The sequence below is a fragment of the Melanostigma gelatinosum genome, assembly GCF_949748355.1.
Source record: "Melanostigma gelatinosum genome assembly, chromosome: 14".
Lineage (NCBI taxonomy): Eukaryota > Metazoa > Chordata > Actinopteri > Perciformes > Zoarcidae > Melanostigma > Melanostigma gelatinosum.
This window is the reverse complement of record NC_136647.1, coordinates 13262618-13286455: the sequence shown is the minus strand read 5'-3', so window position 1 is coordinate 13286455 and position 23838 is coordinate 13262618. Positions and strand designations below refer to the sequence as shown.

At 42.7% G+C, this 23838-nt stretch overlaps 2 protein-coding genes across 2 annotated transcripts; both read right to left on the bottom strand.

The window, feature by feature from the left end:
• Positions 1-9952: 9952 nt before the first annotated feature.
• LOC306788640 (chondroitin sulfate N-acetylgalactosaminyltransferase 2-like) lies at positions 9953-10944 on the bottom strand (the record flags this gene model as incomplete). The annotated part of the gene is made up of 2 exons (XM_079284228.1): positions 9953-10200; positions 10293-10944. 2 exons carry the CDS (start codon positions 10942-10944, stop codon positions 9980-9982), a joined length of 873 nt encoding a protein of 290 aa, XP_079140354.1. The 3' UTR covers positions 9953-9979.
• A 4086-nt stretch (positions 10945-15030) lies between these two features.
• On the bottom strand, positions 15031-23638 carry LOC306787891 (proto-oncogene tyrosine-protein kinase receptor Ret-like). The gene is made up of 19 exons (XM_079283201.1): positions 23395-23638; positions 22871-23155; positions 22241-22479; positions 21938-22133; positions 21660-21859; positions 20815-21100; positions 20549-20680; positions 20136-20246; positions 19929-20042; positions 19558-19802; positions 19313-19460; positions 19110-19217; positions 18810-19024; positions 18190-18312; positions 18031-18101; positions 17706-17843; positions 17452-17551; positions 16826-16973; positions 15031-15918 (listed from the first exon to the last, which is right to left on the bottom strand). The coding sequence occupies exons 1-19, from the start codon at positions 23546-23548 to the stop codon at positions 15761-15763; spliced, it is 3171 nt and encodes a 1056-aa protein (XP_079139327.1). The 5' UTR covers positions 23549-23638; the 3' UTR covers positions 15031-15760.
• Positions 23639-23838: the final 200 nt, after the last annotated feature.

The following is a 23838-nucleotide window of genomic DNA, read 5'->3' as shown; positions in this document are numbered from 1 at the left end:
GGGCCTTCGCCCATGGGGCTCAGCTCGAAGAAACAACATGGAGCAGCCACCCTGTGGACCCACCAGCCTCAGGGACAAGCATCGGGGTCGGGTGCAATGCAGACCGGGCGGCGGGCCGGGCCCGGGGCCTGGACGAGTTTAAACACTATTTCATTGAATAAACACTAAAAAGTCCTCAAGGGCACCGATTTATCAAGGCTGTCAAATACTCTTCTCATTTTAGCTGAAACATTTATAAGTGAATGCATCTTATCAATGGATTTGGATTTTTATCAACATTCACTGAAACAGCACCTATATCACCTGTCTAACAGCTAAAGGTGGGGTGTTACCCGACATGCACACCAAGTCTCTCATGTATTTGTTTTCTCTAAACCAGGGGTGTCCAAACCTTTTTCAAAGAGGGCCAGATTTGATCATGTGAAAATGCCCAAGGGCCAACAGACCCTGCTGACATTATTTTAAACGATATAAGTTGCTTATAAATACACTGTTATTTAATGATTGTATTTTCAATGACACAGCAAATAGCAATGTAACCAAATGTAAGCATTCATGTGTGAACAAATCTCAACAACTATTCTGCCTTTCTTTCACATCTTGAAAGTCAGATGACATAAATAACAAGCCATCTAAAAGCTATCATTCAAAATTAAATTTCTTTCCAGGACTGAAGCCAACAGAAAGCAAGCAGTTTATATCAAAACGAATTAATTTAATCAGAATCAGAATCAGAAACCGTTTATTGCCATTGTATGTTGAACATGCAAGGAATTTGACATGACGGGAGGTGCGTAACATTTAACAACAATCAACAACGATCAACAATGCAAAGTAGAAACAAATTCAATTTACAGAAAATATACTGCTTAATATAACTGCTTGAATGGATCAAGCAGGCCTCTCTTAGCAAATGGCATCGTTGGTCTGTGTAGCCATGACACAGACTTGGATTTTCCAAAAGTATGACTCATTAGCTTCCCTAAATGATGCGCAGGAATAACGGAAATACAGATCGTAATGACATTTCACCTCCGATGACCACGCACGAAAATCATTTTGAAAAATAAAAGATGCAGCACAGGTTTAATCTCAACTCTGTGTCTTAGGAACACAGGATTTTCACATATACGTGGACAATGAGCTGTATTTGGAACAGCTTTGACCTCCCATAACTCAAAGTGTGTAAACATTACCACCATAAGCAGACCTTTTACAGCCTTCACACACCAATAAAACGGACGCTTAGCTGCCATATACTGTGTCATTTCTTCAAAAGCCAGAGTAAGTCATTTTGCAAACAAAGCCAGTGTTTGAACAGGAGGACTCAATCCGTGTTTACAAGAGATATCATGTACATCTGAGTGGATATACGGAAACCGAAATCGTACGTCGCTTGTTTGGTGAAAAAAACAACAACAACGGAAAAAAACCCTTTCACTCTTCTATACACGTATCTGACACAGTTTGATTTAACTACCCTGGGGTATTCCAATAAGACATTGAGTCTAATGGAGCAGTTGGTTGGGTTAGGGTTAGTTGAAGTCCACTGACCCATGTCTATGACCAGCACAGCATTTCCTACAATTTGACCTAAAATGGTTGATAAAGACTGCAAATTATGGGCATGCGGGCAAGTTGTTTTGAAAAATTACACAATATTTTTCAAGCTCCACTCCAGACTTTAGAATGCAGAGTTGCCTTGGTGACATCCCATGTGACTTTGATGTTCTAGAACTTAAATCTGGCTTTCATGACATGTGACTTTGATGTTCTAGAACTTAAATCTGGTTTATCGAATGTTCTAGAACTTTCAAAGAGACTATATCAACTGCTATTTCTCTTGTTACTTCGTAGACATCACATTCCCACAGCAAGACAAGCTCTTCTGAACCTACTTCAACTTGGATACTACTTGGAAACACTTGATCGGAAAAATGGCTCAAAACAAAATGAACAACGACTTCCAGCTAAAGAAGCATGACATACTCTCCAACAAGTCTGTACAATACCGTGTTTTAGACTTCATTGGAGAAGGAAGTTTTGGCAAAGTTGCCAAATGTATCAATTTAGATACATACGAGGTTGTCGCCATCAAGATCAACAAAGCGTTGATCGATCACGTCGAAGAAGTGAGAATGCTGAAACAACTCAAGACCCTTGACCCAGAGGAAAACAACTTGGTAAGATTCGAAGACAGTTTTGTCTTCAAAGGCATGTCTTGCATCGCTTTCCAGATGCTGGACAGGAGCCTTTTGGATTTGCTGAATGAGAGACGGGGACCACTGAGCCTGAATGAAATCCGTCCCATTGCACGTCAGCTACTTGTAGCATTTAAAGCCCTGAAGGGTATCGGCATCATTCACACAGACCTGAAACCTGACAATGTCATGCTCGTCAACCACCAGGATGAGCCCTTCAAGGTCAAATTAATTGACTTTGGTTTGGCTATTCCAGCCTCAGAAGCAAGAGACGGAATGATGAGGCAACCTTATGCATACAGAGCTCCAGAGGTGGCCTTGGGCCTCCCCATATCTGAAGCCATTGACATGTGGGCACTGGGCTGTCTCCTGACAGAACTGTTTTTTTGCCGGGGCCTCTTCACTGACGACTCACCATACAACGTCATGAAAACAGTTTGCCATCTACTCGGCCAGCCAGAAGATCACCTGCTGAATGCTGGAAAGTACACCACCCAGTATTTCAAGAGGGATGGCTGCTCTCCCAATTCAAGATGGCGACTGAAGACAGCAAAAGAGTACATGGAGGCATCCGGTATGCAGACCATTTCAGAGTGGATTTTCGACACTGTCGGAACTTTGGATGAAGTAGTGGTTAACAACTCAAATGCAAATACTTGTGTTGAACAGGAAGACACAATGGCATTTTTAGATCTCCTAAAACGGTTGCTCGATCCAAATGCTGCAACACGAATCACCCCCGATCAAGCCCTGGACCATTCTTTTGTTACAATGGCTCACTTGGTAGATCACATCGAGACCTATTCCTATCCAAATGTTGCCTATGACTTGATGACTGTCTCGCCCCCATTTGATTCAGATGAATCAACTGACTCAAGATATGGATTCTCAGACATAGACAGCTCCAGCTATGAGAGCACAGACTCCATAGCATACAATGCTTATCCTCCAACTCCACAAGAACGAATTCCGAAACAAAAGAATGACATACTCTGGAACAATCCTGTACACTACAGAGAATTGGACTTCATTGGAGAAGGAGGCTTTGGAAAAGTAGCCAAGTGGAACAATTGACACACATCCGAGGTTGTGCGTTGAGGTTTACTGCACGGGTACTTCTACTTTATCTTGCTGATTATAACATACTCGAGTAAGGTTTTGAATGCAGGACTTTTACTCGTCGTGGATTGTTTCTCAGTATGGTATAAGTACTTTTACTGCAGTGACTGCAGTGAAGGATCTGAATAAGTTTTCATCCACTAATTACTTGTAAGTGAGTTTGGTGAACAGTTAATATACAAACAGTGGTTCTTAGCACTGAATATATGTGAATATACACATATTCTGTACACTGTACACTGTTTGTATATTAACAACAAGCAAACAGTTGATGTTATTGTTATTATTAGGACATCTGATAACTTCTACTGTGATAGTAGAAGTTATCAGATGTCCTAATAATCTACTAAAAAAACAAACAAATCTGAACACACATACATACACACATCTGATAACTTCTACTGTGATAGTAGAAGTTATCAGATGTCCTAATAATCTACTAAAAAAACAAACAAATCTGAACACACATACACACATACATATACACACATACATACACACACACACACACACACACACACATACACATTGTACACATGACATCATTACACTTCTGTCCATCCTGGGAAAGGGATCCCTCCTCGGTTGCTTTCCCACAGGTTTCTTCCTCTTTTCTCCCCGTTAAAGGGGCTTTTGGGGGAGTTTTTCCTGTTTCGATGAGGGTTCTGGGACAGAGGATGTCGTATGTGTACAGATTGTAAAACCCTCTGAGGCTAATTAAAAAAAAAAATAATAATAATAATAAAAAAATTAAAATTAAAATAAAAAATTAAAAATAAAATAAAAATAAAATATATATAAAAAAAATAAAATCTCCTCCGCGAATCGCCACCTTATCGTGGTGGAGGAGTTTGAGTGGCTCAGTGATCCTGGGAGCTATGTTGTCCGGGGCATTAGCCCCTGGTAGGGTCTACCAAGGCAAACAGGTTTCAGGGGAGAGCCCAGACTAAGAGCGATTCAAAACGACCCCACATATGGCTTTGACGATGGCAGTTTTCCTTGAGTTAATTATGGCCTGTGTCAGTTCCGTTTCATATTTAAACCGCGGAAGGACAAAAAGGACACAAGCTCATCACAAAATCTGAAGCCATGTGCTCAGTCAGCCACGGACCACGGCGTGTGTCTGGGACTGGTCCGAGCTGATAGGGCGGGACGCCCTCTCCGTTGTCCCAGACAAAGACAGGAACTCAATTAGCTCAATGCGTGCTTGGGCTGATAGATTTACCAGCTATGAGCTCATGAGCAGCTAGACGAACCCACAGGCTGCCTCTACCTCTGCGAATGTCCCTCAAGTCTCAATGAAATAAAATGTGGATCTCCCACCCAGACGTCCTCACTGAGCATCCTTGTCAACAGCAGGGGGAGTGTATGATTCATTCCCCCACTAATCTTGCTCGTAGACTGGAGCCCCCCGCGGTGAGAGATCAGCCCGATGCCCTTTCCTCTCCCAAGGCCGACGTGCGCTGCATCTGTCCCCGGTAAAGGCCCTGTATCGGGCAACAGACCAATCAATAACCTTACTAATCAACAGGGATGCTGATTGTTTTTTTACTGATGAGACAGACGAGGGGGGGGGGGGGGGGACAGCTGATAGCTGAGACAGACGAGGGGGGGGGGGGGGGACAGCTGATAGCTGCATGTGTGCAATCATCTCTGTTGTAATATGGACCCTTTTGTTCAGCTGCATGGTCACAGAAGTATTACAGCTACTGTTCATTTCACAGCCACAATTTAGGCCTTCAATATCCACATTTTCAAATAATCCATTAACTATTACAAAGTAGCAAATACAATAAATATCATAATCACTCTGAAACCTATCACGATTACTCCGCTTCCAAAGATGTAACAGTTATGGGAATGGTTCTTGTCAAGTATTCAATTAAGAAAAAATCTGCACATTGAGCTGTAAGTCCACTTATAAAAGCTTTTATTGATCATGATGTTTGGAAATCTCTCCCTCTTGGTTTCCTGTGCCAGCGTGCACGTCAACTTTTCATCAGAGTAATACGATATCTGATCTCAGGGAGGAGGTAGTCAGGCTGCAGGTAGATTACTCAGGTTACCATGATGCATACCGTAACATAATAATCAATTACACCGTAATGTAATCCAATTAGCCCTCAGAGAATACAAGAGCTAGGATCCAATGAACCATGTTCATCAGTCATCAAGAAATCTAATAGAACATCTCCTCAGGGGTTCGCTGCATGAACAAATTCAGTTTAAGAATTCCTGTGGGAGTGACAGTGGCATCAAATATTGACCACGTGGTACATCATAGAGCTCCCGACTGAGTTTTACGCAGTGGTCATTAGACTGCTTTGATCTCTATCCTCATCACAGCGGTGGTAACAAGCCATCAGATTCACTGACATGTACACAGAAGTGGACAAAGACATTAGCTGGCTGTGGCAAAATACAGTTATGTCATCATTAAACATTTACCACTTTGAGATATCAGGCAGCACCGAAACCAAAAAAAGAGCCCTGTGGAGATGACTAGTACTTTTAGCTTCTGACTGCTGCTCCATAGTGTGTCACCACATCGGGTTTCACAGTGAATCTGATGGATTACAGTATGGAAACAAAGGGAGGGCCGTGGCTTTACGGCAGAGAACGGAGGGCGCTGATCTTCCAGCACAAATGGAAGTAAAGCTCTCAGAGTTTCTGGCAACTGGCAGGTGGTGGAAAAATAATTTCCAAACATGTTTACCCACTTCAGTGAAGTGAGGGAGCAAACAAATGGACGCAGGGTGATGCCAGGGTGGGGCCGGTGGAGGAGCGGGAACGCAGCGACATTCTCATTTTGACAAAAAGCAATGGGGTTTAAATGAGGTCTGAATTATAAAAAAAGAAATCAGTTCCAACGATTGTCCCGTTAATTACAGTGAATTTATAAATGAGATGTTCATGTTTCAAGCCGGTACACTGAGCACCTTTAAAACGTTGATCACCCACTTCCACTTCTGCAGTGACACACGAGCATGTGGAATCAAATGTGCCAAGCTCGCTCTTTTGTTTTGTTCATTGTTGTAAACGACGGGTCAAACACAGCGCGCACCGCTAGGCGACTGGAAAATAACTTGTCAAGGCCCATGTGAAACGAGAGGACTGAATGCCCAGAGGGCAGAATTTCAATCAATGTCCCCTTGTCCTTTCACCACAGCAAATTAGATTCTGCCCATGCATGAGAGGGAAGTGTGACGCTGAACTGACTAGAGGATCAGGCACAGAGCTTTGACAGGTAGGAGCGGCATCCATGCAACAGCAGCTGAAGCAACAGTCCAGAGTTAGGGGGCTAAGACTCTCAGCAATGGAAGTAATAACGCAGTGGTCGGTGTCCCTCCATCAGACAAGATCCTCAAAACAAACACTTCAGTTTGATCAAAAACTTATGAATGGGATGATGCATTTGTGCCAATATTTTGTTGATTAAAAATTGCATGCTCTGGCAAAAGGAGGAGCTATACCTCAAAGACAAAGCGTCAAACTTTGAAAGAGTGAAACTGCTGCATCACTGCTCTGATCATTTGTAGTTTATTAGCCTTTCAGGGACAAGGAGGGACAGGGAGGGGTGAGACAGATGGAGGGAAGCTGAGGCCAGTTATTGTTATATTCCACAATTGTTTTTTATAAAAATCAATAAACTAAAAACACCAACAAAAGTGTGTAAACATTACCACCATAAGCAGACCTTTTACAGCCTTCACACACCAATAAAACGGACGCTTAGCTGCCATATACTGTGTCATTTCTTCAAAAGCCAGAGTAAGTCATTTTGCAAACAAAGCCAGTGTTTGAACAGGAGGACTCAATCCGTGTTTACAAGAGATATCATGTACATCTGAGTGGATATACGGAAACCGAAATCGTACGTCGCTTGTTTGGTGAAAAAAACAACAACAACGGAAAAAAAAACCTTTCACTCTTCTATACACGTATCTGACACAGTTTGATTTAACTACCCTGGGGTATTCCAATAAGACATTGAGTCTAATGGAGCAGTTGGTTGGGTTAGGGTTAGTTGAAGTCCACTGACCCATGTCTATGACCAGCACAGCATTTCCTACAATTTGACCTAAAATGGTTGATAAAGACTGCAAATTATGGGCATGCGGGCAAGTTGTTTTGAAAAATTACACAATATTTTTCAAGCTCCACTCCAGACTTTAGAATGCAGAGTTGCCTTGGTGACATCCCATGTGACTTTGATGTTCTAGAACTTAAATCTGGCTTTCATGACATGTGACTTTGATGTTCTAGAACTTAAATCTGGTTTATCGAATGTTCTAGAACTTTCAAAGAGACTATATCAACTGCTATTTCTCTTGTTACTTCGTAGACATCACATTCCCACAGCAAGACAAGCTCTTCTGAACCTACTTCAACTTGGATACTACTTGGAAACACTTGATCGGAAAAATGGCTCAAAACAAAATGAACAACGACTTCCAGCTAAAGAAGCATGACATACTCTCCAACAAGTCTGTACAATACCGTGTTTTAGACTTCATTGGAGAAGGAAGTTTTGGCAAAGTTGCCAAATGTATCAATTTAGATACATACGAGGTTGTCGCCATCAAGATCAACAAAGCGTTGATCGATCACGTCGAAGAAGTGAGAATGCTGAAACAACTCAAGACCCTTGACCCAGAGGAAAACAACTTGGTAAGATTCTAAGACAGTTTTGTCTTCAAAGGCATGTCTTGCATCGCTTTCCAGATGCTGGACAGGAGCCTTTTGGATTTGCTGAATGAGAGACGGGGACCACTGAGCCTGAATGAAATCCGTCCCATTGCACGTCAGCTACTTGTAGCATTTAAAGCCCTGAAGGGTATCGGCATCATTCACACAGACCTGAAACCTGACAATGTCATGCTCGTCAACCACCAGGATGAGCCCTTCAAGGTCAAATTAATTGACTTTGGTTTGGCTATTCCAGCCTCAGAAGCAAGAGACGGAATGATGAGGCAACCTTATGCATACAGAGCTCCAGAGGTGGCCTTGGGCCTCCCCATATCTGAAGCCATTGACATGTGGGCACTGGGCTGTCTCCTGACAGAACTGTTTTTTTGCCGGGGCCTCTTCACTGACGACTCACCATACAACGTCATGAAAACAGTTTGCCATCTACTCGGCCAGCCAGAAGATCACCTGCTGAATGCTGGAAAGTACACCACCCAGTATTTCAAGAGGGATGGCTGCTCTCCCAATTCAAGATGGCGACTGAAGACAGCAAAAGAGTACATGGAGGCATCCGGTATGCAGACCATTTCAGAGTGGATTTTCGACACTGTCGGAACTTTGGATGAAGTAGTGGTTAACAACTCAAATGCAAATACTTGTGTTGAACAGGAAGACACAATGGCATTTTTAGATCTCCTAAAACGGTTGCTCGATCCAAATGCTGCAACACGAATCACCCCCGATCAAGCCCTGGACCATTCTTTTGTTACAATGGCTCACTTGGTAGATCACATCGAGACCTATTCCTATCCAAATGTTGCCTATGACTTGATGACTGTCTCGCCCCCATTTGATTCAGATGAATCAACTGACTCAAGATATGGATTCTCAGACATAGACAGCTCCAGCTATGAGAGCACAGACTCCATAGCATACAATGCTTATCCTCCAACTCCACAAGAACGAATTCCGAAACAAAAGAATGACATACTCTGGAACAATCCTGTACACTACAGAGAATTGGACTTCATTGGAGAAGGAGGCTTTGGAAAAGTAGCCAAGTGGAACAATTTACACACATCCGAGGTTGTGCGTTGAGGTTTACTGCACGGGTACTTCTACTTTATCTTGCTGATTATAACATACTCGAGTAAGGTTTTGAATGCAGGACTTTTACTCGTCGTGGATTGTTTCTCAGTATGGTATAAGTACTTTTACTGCAGTGACTGCAGTGAAGGATCTGAATAAGTTTTCATCCACTAATTACTTGTAAGTGAGTTTGGTGAACAGTTAATATACAAACAGTGGTTCTTAGCACTGAATATATGTGAATATACACATATTCTGTACACTGTACACTGTTTGTATATTAACAACAAGCAAACAGTTGATGTTATTGTTATTATTAGGACATCTGATAACTTCTACTGTGATAGTAGAAGTTATCAGATGTCCTAATAATCTACTAAAAAAACAAACAAATCTGAACACACATACACACATACATATACACACATACATACACACACATACATACACACATATACATACACACACATACACATTGTACACATGACATCATTACACTTCTGTCCATCCTGGGAAAGGGATCCCTCCTCGGTTGCTTTCCCACAGGTTTCTCCCCGTTAAAGGGGCTTTTGGGGGAGTTTTTCCTGTTTCGATGAGGGTTCTGGGACAGAGGATGTCGTATGTGTACAGATTGTAAAACCCTCTGAGGCTAATTAAAAAAAAAAAAAATAAAAAAAATAAAAATAAAAAATAAAAAAAATAATAAAATAAAATAAAATAAAATATATATATAAAAAAAAAGAAAATCTCCTCCGCGAATCGCCACCTTATCGTGGTGGAGGAGTTTGAGTGGCTCAGTGATCCTGGGAGCTATGTTGTCCGGGGCATTAGCCCCTGGTAAGAGAACATGCTGGGTCATGTCAACAGTTTCTGGTTCATTCTCACCTGAAGTTGTGTAAGAACTGTGAGAACGTTTCTACTCTGCCTGCCAGCGGCACAATGATGTTGATAATCATTCCTGATGTTTCTACGGCTGTGCTCCTGACTTTCATTAAGGGACCAAAAGGCCTGAAGAGCGTGATATGGCGGAAGCTGCTGGATTCCTCTTTGGCAAAGAAGAGCTCGTAGAGAGTCCCTTTGTCTCGCTCTGTCCTGTACAGTCCTGTGAAATATGAAAAAAGAATGTCTCTCTGAGAAAACACATTGGTTACAGTGATCACTTATTCGTCCGTAGCCAGGCAGTGTGGACCTTACCTTCAGTAAAGTGACCCTCTGTGTAAGTTTGTCTCTGCATCGGCATGTCTTCCTCGACACCGTCCTCCTCATCGGGGTTGTTGATGATGTCCAGCGCCGCCTCCATGACCTCCACCAGCTCGTCCCTGCGGTCTTTGCGCACAGGTTTCTCCTCCGGGTGCCGCGTCAGCCCCATCTCCAGCTGGTACACCTTGGACGTAGTGAAACTCTCAAAGGGCACCAGGGCGTACTCGCTGGGGAGGCGTGCGCCTGTGTTCACCTCAGCCTTGTCGATCTGAGAATGCAGGTACTCCAGCAGATCTCCCGGCTCTTGGTCTTTCGTCTCGGCCAGGCCCTGCACCCCAGGCGGCTCCTTCTTGTCCTGCAGGAGCTTTAGCTTCTCGCCCATCTCCTGCAGCTCCTGCTTGAGCTGGGCGATCTGACGCTTGAGACTGGTGGCACGGCTCAGGTGGCGCTCCTCCTGTTCCTGCATCAGGGCCTGGTAGTAGTCCTTCCCGTAGCTCTCCCCTGCTAGGCCAGGCAGGGCCAGGCTGACGTCTGCTGGAGGGGTGCACTCCAGCAGGTACGCGAACAGCAGCAGCACCAGCAGCAGGAAGAGGCCCAGAAAGAGCCAGCGGAGCCGGCCCTGGAGCGTCAACCCCCGCCTGGGCATCACGCTTGCATATAAGCTATAGCTGGCAAGTCTGCATTCCCTTTCCCCTCTGATCACATTACTTACAATGTGCGTCTGCACGTCATCTCAGAGGTCTGGAAGTGTCATTTTACTGTGAAGGTCTTGTTTCTCGGCTCCAACCTACAACTGTCTTCATACATTTGTCCTGGGTAAATCCATGCGATGATCACCTAGGTCAACAAATCACAGAAGTCAGCAATAAAACAACAAATATTATATATACTCCACAAGGAGGGAGCCATTTGTGAAGACTTTTAGAGAACTAGCTCTGGTTCAGATTAAAACATTGTGGATTATTACCAGATAATCAGACAATAAAATCTAATAATACAACATTGTGTAATTGACCAACCTGCCAGTGAAAGTGTCATTCAGATAATGAATAAAACATGTTTCTGCAGCAACGTGTCCACTTTGTGTCAAACGTTTATCAAGATTTAACATTCTGAAGATTTAACTTCAACCTGAACAAACGAGAACAGGAAGAAACGAGCCTAACCTGGAAAGCTAACACACGGCGACTAGCTGAGTGAGCTAAACAACAGCACAGAGGGAAACTAGTGGGCGAGCTCCACAGCAAGCTACTCAATATTGACTTCCGGTTGAGCGGCTTACTTTCAAAATAACAGCATGACACTCTGTCAGAACAGCCATATACAAAATATATAAAACAAGCCCAGTATTGGAAGACGTATTCCGACACTATACAATATCCTAAAGTGATCTCATACAAGGCCAGCCGATCCAAGTCCTCAGTATCTTATGGAGCCTTTAAAGTCTTCATAGTCTTCAGCCGGCCTCAAAAGGTATAAATCAGGCTCGAGACGGCTATAATGAAAACCAGCAGGGGTCTGAGTCCAATGAGATATTCACAGAGGGGCCATTCTGCTGATTAGGCGAAGTCTCAAGGTTTCAACCAGTCAGAAAAGAGGAAACAATAACAAAACTGTCCACTGAGAGCTGCTTGTTGGGTATTTTTATACGCAGAATCTTAACGGAGACCCTCCACAACTCCAAAAAGGAAGTTGTACTTTGCAAGACATTTTCCCCGAAGTACGGTCATGCAAACAGAGACTAAGCCCATAAATAGTGTAAAAATAGTGTAAAATGTGCTGTTCCCACTGAAAGTTGGAGAAATTTCTGTTCTATAATGTCAGTGGGATTAAACATTGCGCTCTGCAGCTTTGTCACCTTTAACATACACTGTGGTTTGTACACTGTGGTTTGTGTGCAACACCCTTCTCACATGCAAGAAGAAAAAAAAACACATTAAACTCCTGCTAGTCATTACTTTGACATATTAGTCTATGCTTTATAGACCACTATGTCCTATAAATGAGCGTAGTTGTCTTTCTAGCTGCCAAGGACCAGGATAAGAGATAAATGAAACACAGGATTGGCTGAAACCTAAAGTACAGGTTTGACATTTATATCACTGTCTTGGTACGAATACATCCCAAGTCTTAATTAATTAACTCATAAAGACTACACATTCATACATTAACAGGGTTTTGTAAATTCTACTAAATTCTAGTAAATTGACTAAAGACTTAGACTTCTTAAGCAGGCAAAAGTGAGTTGAGTTAAAAACAAGACATTCGCCCAGATGTTTCTCAGCATTGTCATTAAATATCTGATTTGGTTGGCGTTTTAATGGGGAAAAACTTAAGCGCATGGCCTGCTTCCTATTTAATCTTGTAAAGTACAACTTTACAGTGAATTATGATTGACATTTGCATTCAATCTGGTCATGCACATTTTGGGATACAAAGTCGTGTTGTAGCTACACAGCACATTAGTCTTTGACCAAATTTCTGCACCTCCTGTCCCTCTGGAAAATGTGATACCATACATAGCCTGTACACTTACTTTGAAAACACAAACCGGATATTGACACGGTTATGTAGCTAGCTTAGCGGTCTTTGGAGCTTCACTTCGCTTTTGGGTTAATTAATATCTATTAGCGAGCCTGCTAAGCAGTTATAATAGTGTTCAAACAACTACTCACATAATTCCGTCTTTGTCCATTCCTGCCTGTGCTTACAGCTCTGAGTTTAGTGTAAAAGCAGCAGACAGCCTGCGCTGCAAAATGCCACGGAGCCGAGAGAAGAGAGTGGACCGTAGTCTACTTCCGGTCAACAACCAACCAATGGGAGCTTTGCTAACGAGTGTCGTCATCTCACACGCTGAATCTCCTTGTTTATAATAAAAACGTTTTTATTATCCGTAAAAAGTTATCATCATATAGAATATTAAATAATTACATTTTATTTTTATCAACACATACACTGTGAACAGAAACAACATATTTTTTATAAATATTAATGTCTTTTTGTATTTGTCTTTGCAAAACAAACCTCATATCTGTGATGTTACACTCGCTGACAACTCTGAATTGAATTAGTACTTAAGCGGAGACAGATTACTTGTTTAATGTCCAAACATGACATCTGTTATCATTATGGTGCATAGAGTAAACCAGGAAATGTTCCCATTCTATTTTTAGTCATTGCCTTCATTAATTCCCATTAACAATGACAGTCTGGAGCCTATCCCAGCACACATTATGTGGAAATCACTGAGACACCACGGACAGCGTGATGACCAGTACGTCACATTGGCCTATCTATTTTAATAAATGTCCGATACTGCCTTTTTTCAGAAGAAAGCTGACATTTAACTTATTCTAACTCTTTCTGCTGAGACAGATTAATAGTCAACAAAATACTCACAACTAGTGTAACATTGTAGAGTTTAAGAAACAAATTGAATTAAATAAAGAAGCTGCTTGCAGTTAAATGACTAATGATCATGTAAGTTGCTGTACCGGCTTCAAACATGATTATGTTGATATATTTTCCTTTTGTTAAGTGTTTTGTTAACTTACTCTTGTTGAGCAGAATTGTTTTATTTTAGGAGAGGCAGGAATGTGCTAGTAATGTTATATCAATTTAATCAGTGACTTAATTAAATATTTGTTGTTATTTATATATACTGTATAAGTACTAAAACATAAATCATAGCTTAGTTTGTGTCACAGTACAGCATGTCTTAAAGTCATAACAAAAAAGTTATGATATAGTATGTCTTAAAAAATATTCATAGTATGTTTTAAAAAGTCATTAAGAAGTCGTAATATAGTATATCTTTAAAAAGTCATAAAAAATCCATACTACAGTATGTCGTAAAAGAGACATTGGAAAGAGTGTCAAAAAGTCACTATGCATAAAAAAGTAATAAAAAGCCATAATATAATACAGTATGTCTTAAAAAAAGCCCGAGTATAGTATTTCTAAAAACAGTTATAAAAAGTCCTAGTAAAGTGTGTCTTAAAAAAGTTATAGTATAATGTGTCAAAAAAGACATAAAGAAGTCATAGTATAGTATTTTCAAAAAAGTTATTAAAAAGCCATTGTATAGTAAGTCCAAAGAATTACTTGTAAAGTATGTTGAAAAAAAGACTGAAGTCATAGTGTAATATTTAAAAAGTCATAATAATGTGTCAAAAAAGTGATATTATTATGTCATTATTTTAGGCGAACCCAGCAATCTGTGACTGTTGTGTCCAACTTCTTTACAGGGTTATCAGTGATGAAAGGAGTTGTTGTCGTTTGCCATTAACTGAAGCCTACTGAGGGCCGTATCACTTAAATTCAATTTCCATTGAGTTTTTCTTTTGTATTTATGGTGATGTGACGATACACATTCATGTGACGTCACAGTAGCGCGCATACTCTGACAGCCCAGTGTATCCTGAAACAAGAGCTGGAGATGGAGACCAAAATGGAGCTTAAATCAGTTTACAATCTTTAAAAGTGGTAACATTATCTATTACAGTGAAGCTTGGAGTGATATGATTCATGTGATAGCATAAGTTGCATTTGGAATATTTTGAATAAATGCAAAAAAAAAGAAGAAAAATCTGCAAAGAGACGCTCACTATCTATTTCTTAGAGACATGAGGTGAGTAGACAAATTGCACATTTTTAATGTTTATTATTAATTGGAATCAAATAATAACAACATGATAACACTCATTAGTTTACATAATCATACGTCTTCCACAAAGATTGCCATTACAGTGAATCCAAAAGTGAGCTGTAGTCATGACACGGGACATGGTCACAATCTACATTAAGTCCATTATGTCCTTACACTGGAGAAGCACTCACTTGTTGATATCTTTCATGTACAAAAAAACAGAAACAAGAACAAAGAAAACTGTTCACTTATCATGTCTGTGTTACTTTTCTTTGGCAAGAACAGCTTGAAAACATCTATTGGGAGAAACACTAAATGGGTCTCTGACATTTTGAGGAGAACAATGCTCCAAAGTAGAAACTTTACATTTTTCAGAACAAGTTCAGCCTTTTGCTTTTGTCCACTCAATCCCAGCTGTCTACAGCAGGTGATGGTAAAGACGTCCCCTTTAATTCCTGGGCTGGAACAAGATCTTCACAGTCGCACATTAATAATCCGAGGCTATTGTAGAAGCGGCACAGGCACTTAAAAGACATTGACACTGGCGTACAATCTGGTACAATAGTCATGCAGTGATACAACTTGGCCACCATGACCCGTGAGGTAATAATTAACATACTGAAGAGCTGAATGAAGCGTGGTCTACATTGATCCTGCCGCTTCTGCAGCAAAAAGACCCCCAGTTTTAAACATTGAATACCCGTGCAACAGAAATAAAAGGGAACCAACTTTAGCATCAGATTGTATATGTACAGTCTTATAGAAATATACACATCTACCAATTAGTCATATTTTCTACAGTGTCGGTTTGTCTTTAGCTATCAAGCTTGTCCACAGCTTTTGCGGGTGAGGGCAAAGCCATCCAGTTTGCATAAACACTATCATTGGCATATCTTGTAAAGACTGGATTAGTGGCATCATGTCTGTTGAGCGGTACCGGGCTCTTCTCAGGCCAGTTGGGGTATGACATGCCTAAAAACGAGAACATATCATTTTTCTGCACTCAGTGAAAGATTAACAGCGTGCAGACAGTAAGGCTCTCAAATCAAACTCTTTCGTGACGGTCTCTGACACAAGTCCTGATTTGACTCTCAGAGGTGTACAGCTATGGCTTTGTATATGTTACATGAAGTGAAATATCGTATCATTGACTATTTATTGAGTTTTAGTGATGTATCGAGGCTCTGTTTATGCCCCTATTTTGACCTGTGACTCCCTTGATGTTACTGTTCAGAAGTGCAGATGGACCACAAGTAGCGAGTCCAATGTGTTCTTTACTTTGAATCAATGTCACCAGAGAGTTGCGTTCAAGAGCCCTACTGTTTCTCTGTTCAGCATTGTGAAATCAGTACATATCAATAGCTAATATACATTGGAAAGTCAGAAAATTTAAGACAATCTGAAATGAAAAAAACACAGTGAGTGATTGATTCAGCAAGGACCTGTTTCAAATGTTACACACTGTTTCTCCCAATGTACACGAATAATGGAATGATGACGATGGAAATGTGATGGAGTGAAAACGTTAACTATCTACAAATAAAATGCAGATGAAGCACGAGTATGAGCAGCGCCGTATAAATTAGAATGAAGGGTATACTCAATATTTACAAATCTAGCACTTTTGGTCAGCATTCATGTACATTAGAAGCAGGTCCAAGTAAAACAGAAAAGTCAAGACACAAGATCTTTTTTTTCCACTGAGCCTCTCATTTACGATGAAATGGGAGATGTGTCAGCATTAATCAGCACAAGGCATGCCCGAGATCACAGTCACGCACACTTGACTACGGAAAAAGCCAATCACAACTTGCCAAAAAAGAGAGCTTGTGTTGTGTGTCCTGTTTCTAAAATCTAGTAAATGCATGGGAGATTCTACCATAGAGCTTGTTTTCAATCCATGTGGAGGGGAGGGTTCGAGGGAGAGGGGCGTTATTACAGTCCACTAGTGGTGTGTCCTCTTCAGAGAGGGCGTCGTCGTACAGCAGGGCGTCGGCTGGCGTGGACGCTGCCAGGTCCAGGTAATCCTGACAAGAGCAGATGAAGGTGGGATTAGGCTGATTAGTGAGGGCCAAGGCTGAGTGTGCTCATGCTATAGGTCACACAGTGCGGTGACGTCTACTCACAAAGGTCCTGCGGAAATTTGTGTAAGCGCTCTCTCGTTGTGACATCAACAGGGAAGAACTAGCCTGCTGTATTCTGGGACGCCTGCATTCCCTTGTCCTTAAATCTTCTATATTTAGCCTCACTTCAACAGCGGGGGCCTGACTGGTGGGCTCTGCGATTACGCTGCCCAAGGCCACATTTTAGCAAATCCATAAGGAGCGGAAAGCATAAAAGGTCTGACAGCCCGATCCCAATGATGCATCACCGAAGTGTTGCATCACAATTGCGCCAGTATTGCCTGGAAAGAGGCTGATTAATAGCTCCCCCCCCCACCACCACTGCTTTCCTGTGGAAGAATATGAATAACTTATATTAATGCACTGTGAAGCTTCACCATACCCGACTTTTCACCATCATCTTCTCCAGTTCTTTGCTGATGTCTGAGAATGTCTGCCTCTTCTCTGCCTCCTGTTTCCAGCATCGAAGCATGAGATTATACCTGCAGAGGAAAAGGTTTTACAGCGGGTGAGAATCAGCATCATTTAATCCTCCCAACAGTCATTCTCCGCGACTGTCTTATTAATGTGGTGGAGGGGAGTTATTGCACTCAGAAGAGATGAGGAGATGCTGCAGAGTGACAGAGTGGAGCTCACATTTCCTCCGAGCAGTTCTCTGGTCTCTCCATCCTGTAACCAGTCTTGAGCAGGTTAAAGAGGCGTTCAGGAGCGATACCTGGGTATGGATTTCCTCCCAGTGTCACTATCTCCCATAACAGCACACCAAAGGACCAGCTGGAAGAGAGCACATGGGGATCATAAGAATATTTCAATAAATAGAGAATGGAATAAAAAATGGCTTTAAGGAATAATTCAACATTTTGGGAAATACACATATTCACTTTCTAACTCTTGGCCAGAAAGTGAAAAAGTGTTTTTCCCAACATGACAAACTGTTTCTTTAAATGTCTTTTGTACTCACACGTCACTTTGTGTTGTGTAAATGTGATCAAACAAGGACTCTATTGCCATCCATTTAACGGGTATGCGACCCTGGAAATAAGCGAGAGAGTTTTGTTTACGTTTTTGAAGTTTGTTGTAAATAAACCGAAATTGGTACTTTTCTGTCTCTGGTCTTTACCTTGCTCCTCTTAACATACGAGTCCTCTTCATACACGTCTCTGGAGAGGCCAAAGTCGGAGATCTTCATCTTCCGCCCTTCAGCTACGAGAACATTTCGTGCTGCAAGGTCCCTGTGAACAAGCTGTCGGACCAAAATCAATTAAAGCCATGTGACATTGCAAATGCTCACGGGTCACACACTGGAAGTGGCTTCAACACTTCCACTGAAATTTAAACTTATTTCTAACTAACTCGACTACAGTATGTCCATCTTTTACTCCTAAACTGACATTTCAAGTGTTTTCATCTTCTAGTGTTCATATCACAATTCATCATGTAACAACTGCTTTCATCTCTTGTTCTTTAACTGATACTTTTCATTGCTTGAACTTCAACTGAATCAGCAGTTTTTGCAGTTCTTGAAGGGATTTCAATCTCACTCAGTGATTACACTGAAATTGACACTTCAACTTCATTCAGCCTTTGCACTTAAACTAAAACTTGGAACCTCTTTCAGAACTTCCATGTTAACTTGTATTTCAAACTTGTGTTTCAGTATTTCAAGTACTTCAAATGTTTCAACTGCAAAATGTCTGCAGGGAGCACATGTTTTTTTGAAAATGTAATTTTGTCAAATACCTTCATTTCCGCCAGGTATTGCATGCCTCTGGAGATCTGCCATGCGAAGGAGATCAGGTCCCCCATGGTGAGCGCCCTGTCGTCTGGGTTCTCCAGGTAACTGGAGTTTCGGTTGCTGTCCCTGCTCATGTAGCTCGGGCCAACTTTCCGACTCTCGCGCAGGAAGTTGCGGAGCGACCCGTATTTGGCATATTCCACGATGAGATGCAATGGACCTATTCAGAGAAATGCAGCACTTAAGAGTCCATGTGGAACACACATGTCCTGAAAGGGGATAGCATGGAGCACTTGATGTCTTACCATCCTGGCTGCACGCTCCGTACATCTTTATGACGTGCGGATGGTTGACTTGCTTCAGTAAAGTGAATTCTGACAGCAGGTCACGCAGCTCGCTGTGAGAGGCGTTATCTGTCATGGAGGAAAAGAAGGGATTGTAATGATGAAACCATTCACTTCTCATATTACTTCCCCAACGTGTCTGGCCTCTGGCTGGCTTGTCTTACCTTTAAGCATTTTCACAGCCACGGTGGTGTAACCAGCTTTTCCTTTCAGCCTGAATGCTGTTGCCTTGACAACTTTCCCAAACTCTCCTTCTCCCAAAGTCTTGCCAAGTACAAGGTTTTTACGAGGAAACTCCCACTTAGGATCCTCCTGTTAGAAAAAAACATAGGAAAATTGTTGACTTCTCAACCAGTTCAATATACTTTGCTTAAGAGAAGTCGGTATCAGGCCGAAAGAAGCAGCTTACGGGTATTTTAAAGGTGTCTGTCTCGATGGAGTCCTGCGAGCCCCGGCGAATGTTGTTAGCAGGGAAGCTGATGGGGTAACCCTGAGCTGGCCGGCGGAAAGTCATCTCAGCAGAGGCGATCGGGGGCTTAGGCGAGTTCTTGTGGTACCGGTGGATGAAGTACGAAGACAGGAGGATGGAGACGATGAAGGAGAGGAGCAGAGCCGTGGCGATGATGGTCTTACACATGTCGTCACAGATCGCATCTGGAGGATTTCAAGAGAGTAGCAATCTATTTCTGGTTCATTCTTGAGAGGACATGAATAAGGACCCTCTCAGAGACTGTATTTCACTTTAATATTGACAGTTTTGTGTGATTTATGACGACTCACCGTCGACAACTTCCTTCTCACAAAAGCATCTCTCAGAGAGGCAGTAGCAGGTTCCATATCCAGCCTGGATCCCGTTCCTCAGGCCTCGCTCATGACCTCCGGTAACAGTTTCCTCTTCAGAGAAAATAAATAAGAACGTGATACAAAATGTCCTCTACATGTTTACATTTGTGCAGAAATCCATCAGTACAGGCATGTGTTTCTTACTTGTACAGTCTTGTGGACATATTGACGCGTCTTTGCTTTCAACTGGATCACAAAAGCTATCTGGACATGTCCGCAGGTCAGGGGAGCAGGTTGAGTAGTTTTCAGAAATTCCTGGAACGTTGACACAAAGGAGAGAAAAACTTAAGTGGGAAAACATTACAAGTATGATCAGCTTGTCTTGCTGTTGGCCTAAATTTAAGTCCTCAATAGCTATCATATGGTGCTGTTCGAGCTTGTAATTATCAAAATGAAGATCACATTTTTCCTGACTCTTGTTGCTTCCTGGAAAGGACGCACATGCTGGTTCTGATCCTTAGACCACCACATTTGGTTCTAGTTAAATGACTCCAAGGCCTCATAATTAAAATGGACATGAGCCAATGACGTTTATGTGTCCATGAAATAAAATGTACCTTTCTCAGTGCCTTGCCTCCACTGGCATCTCCCTGTTGTCGCCCCCAGGCCTCGGACAGACTCACAGTCTCCTCGCTGTCTGTTTTCTGCGCAGGTCGGGAACTGCTGGCTCTCCTGACTGGCCTTGTTTGCTGTGTGCAGAAAAGAGCCAAAAACACACATCTTCAAAAGACAGCTCAGATTTCATTACGATGTGAAGACTAAACCCTGTCTTTTTTAAAACCCTCATGAAATATGAAGTGGACCTCGACTGTTACTGGCTCACCATCACCATCCAGTATGACGTGTATCTGCGTGCTGGCCTCAAGCTGCGTGTGCTCCTCCTGAGCAACAACGAGGTACTGCAGGTCCTGGCACTCGGGCCTGCGCAGCGCCTCAGAGTCGTTCACATAGAGCAGGCCCCACATCTCGTCCGGGGCCTGGGTGATGCCGATGGCTGCATAGCAGGACTTTGTGACGTCTGCAGACACGTTCTTATCTGGCACCACCAGCCGGTACGTCACCCTGAAGCCATCAAACTGTTGGCAGTTTTCCACACAGACTCTGCCGACCTGAGAGGAGATGGGACCAGAGATTTAAAAGACGGTATGTCATTTAAGTGGAAGGTTGGCATAATACAAACAGCTTTATGGACAACTGTATTACAGAGATACTGATTTCTATTTTACTTACTGAGCCAGCAGGTGGCAGTCTCATTAAGTCTAGGAGCGCACTAACACTAGCATTTCTAAATAGTGAGTAGAAATAACATCAGAGTTAAATCCTATTGGGGAATAAAATCATTGCAGCATCAAAACTTTGAAGCACGTTGCACTTCTGACCACTTCAGTGACATCAAGGCAGATGCTATTTTACAGAAAGTCTTCATGCTCTGCTGATGTTTTGCACATCTTTTTTTAATCTTTCATTGAGGCTTTGAAGCCTGAGCTCCTCGGCAGGACATCTTTAGCATCTTCAAACATGTCGATGTGATGCGAGCAGGTGTGGCTCATCCAGCAGAGAGCTTTTGATGTGAGTTACTAAAAACTTGAAAACATGTCTACCTACACGTTAAGACAGCAGCAGACCAAACAGAGAGTTATAGATTGGTATGATAGTACAGATAAGAACCTGAGCGTAGAAAGAAGCTCGCCGCGTCAATGTGAACATATGTGTGATGTTGGCGAAGCGGATGTGGACGGGTAAGATGGTGATGTTGAAGTGCAGCGACACCGTTCCCTCCAGACCGGGGTAGGTGGTGTCATTGACCAGGTAGTCAAGCTGGAGGGTGCGATTCTCAGTCACGTACAGGTCCCTCTTCAGGACAAGCTCTGAAAGCAAGGGCCAAACATGCAGTTTTACAGTTTTCATAAAAAAAGATGATTTGTATTCGCCCCAGGATTACTCACGGTAGTCGTGGACGGTCTCTCGAATTCCTCCAAGAGCAGCTTTCTTTTCACTGAAGGTGCCTTTTATGCCAAACGTTTGCTTTGTCCACGGGTCATTATTGAGCAAGGTCCCCACATACTTATTGTGAGTCTGGTCGATGGGGTAGATGGGGGTTAAATCCCGGTCAAAGACAAACAAAGCCCCAAAGGAGCCGCCCTGAAGAAAAATGAATACATAAATGTAAAGAAGATAAAAATCAGCCCACATTGCGTTGTGTCGATAAAACAACAAAGATCAGATCCGTGTCATATTGGTCTCCTCACCTTTGTCCGATTGAAGCCGATGATAACATCGGCTGTGTCTGTTCCATTCACGTACGGCGCATTGTCGTCCTCGTCGTTGACAAAAACATCCAGTGAAGTTTCCACCTTGGTGATGAACGTTTCTGTCCGGACTGTGCAAACCAGCAGGACTCGGTAGTATTCGGCCTCCTCGCGGTCCAACGCCGCCGTCACCACCAGCTCCGTGGTGTTCTCATCAACAGCGAACGGGGCTGGAGTATCTGCAGACGAGGGGAACAACCAACGTCAGGTGTGTATGTGTGTACGGCCACCGTCTGAATGCAAGATACCGAGTCAGAGCTGGGGTGTGATTTGTTGGGCTACTAACAGTTGCCACGGTGCCTACCAGTGACGAAATAAAGGCATTTAGTCAAAATGCTAACTAGTTTAACAGTAGCACAAGTTGATAAGAGTCATACGGTCAGACAATGATCAGCGTTGTGTTATACAGCAATAGTTACCTTAGGTTTACTAACCGGCAAAACACCTGAGTGTATTCAATTGAACAATGGTGTGTTTTGTTGCTTTTTAATTCAACTGTTCATTTGTAAGAGGAAGAACATGCCATTTCCTCCTTAACATGTTACAAAGGCTCTCTTTAAAGTGTCCGACCTGATTCCACGTTGTAAGTGATGGTGTAGTTGGGGCAGACGTTGAGTCTGGTGAGACGCCTGAGTTGCCGTAGGGCCCCGGGGAACCTGTTCTCCATGATGTGGGGGTTGGAGGTGTCTCTGTGAGGGAAGCACAGCTCCTTCATATCTGTCTGAGCGCACTTAGGCATCGTGGCATTGACAAAGTCCAGGGTGACCCGAGGGGAGTTTCTATTGCACTGGGACTTCCTGGTGAAGTTCGGTATCACATGCAGGAACAACTTCTTCACGGACCATGAGCGTTGATCTGACGGGACAAAATGAAGCGGCGTTTTAATCTCAGGCAGTGCTCTTTTTGATGACTAAGCTCTTTTTTTTGTTGCCTGTATGCAATTACATTATCATCCTGAGGGCAGAGACCTGCACATGGAGCCAAAGCATTATGCAAAAGGCATAAACGTCAAGACACTAATTCACTCGCAATGTGCGGCACTGAAAGGAGACTACCGGTACACATTGCCGTCAAAATGCTCGCATCCAACTCACTGAGCAAGGCGAAGTCGCTCTCCTCCAGGGTTTTGTTCAGGGACAGTATTCCGGTGTCGATGTCCAGATTGAACCAGGAGCTGTCGCCTGAGCGTCTGGGGTAGCTCGTCAAGCACAGGTGGAAATGCGGCCGCTCAGAGGCGCTGTCCAGCATGGCGTGGACCTGGAGGATCGGCGTCCCTGCCAGCTGGCCAACATACACCGTCTCAATGTACTCATTCTGAGGGAGGTACAGCCCGGTCGCTCCTGCAGAAAGAAGAAAGAAGCAGATGTTAAAAAGCAGACATGCCAAGTGAATCACAGGGGGGTTTAAGTTATATTGCCTCTAAGGGAAACATTGTGATCACTGAAAATAAGGTCTGACAATAATGCTGGGTATTATTAGCAGTTATCAGACATCTCTTTCTGGATATTGAACTGTGGGAACAATACCCACGGACAATG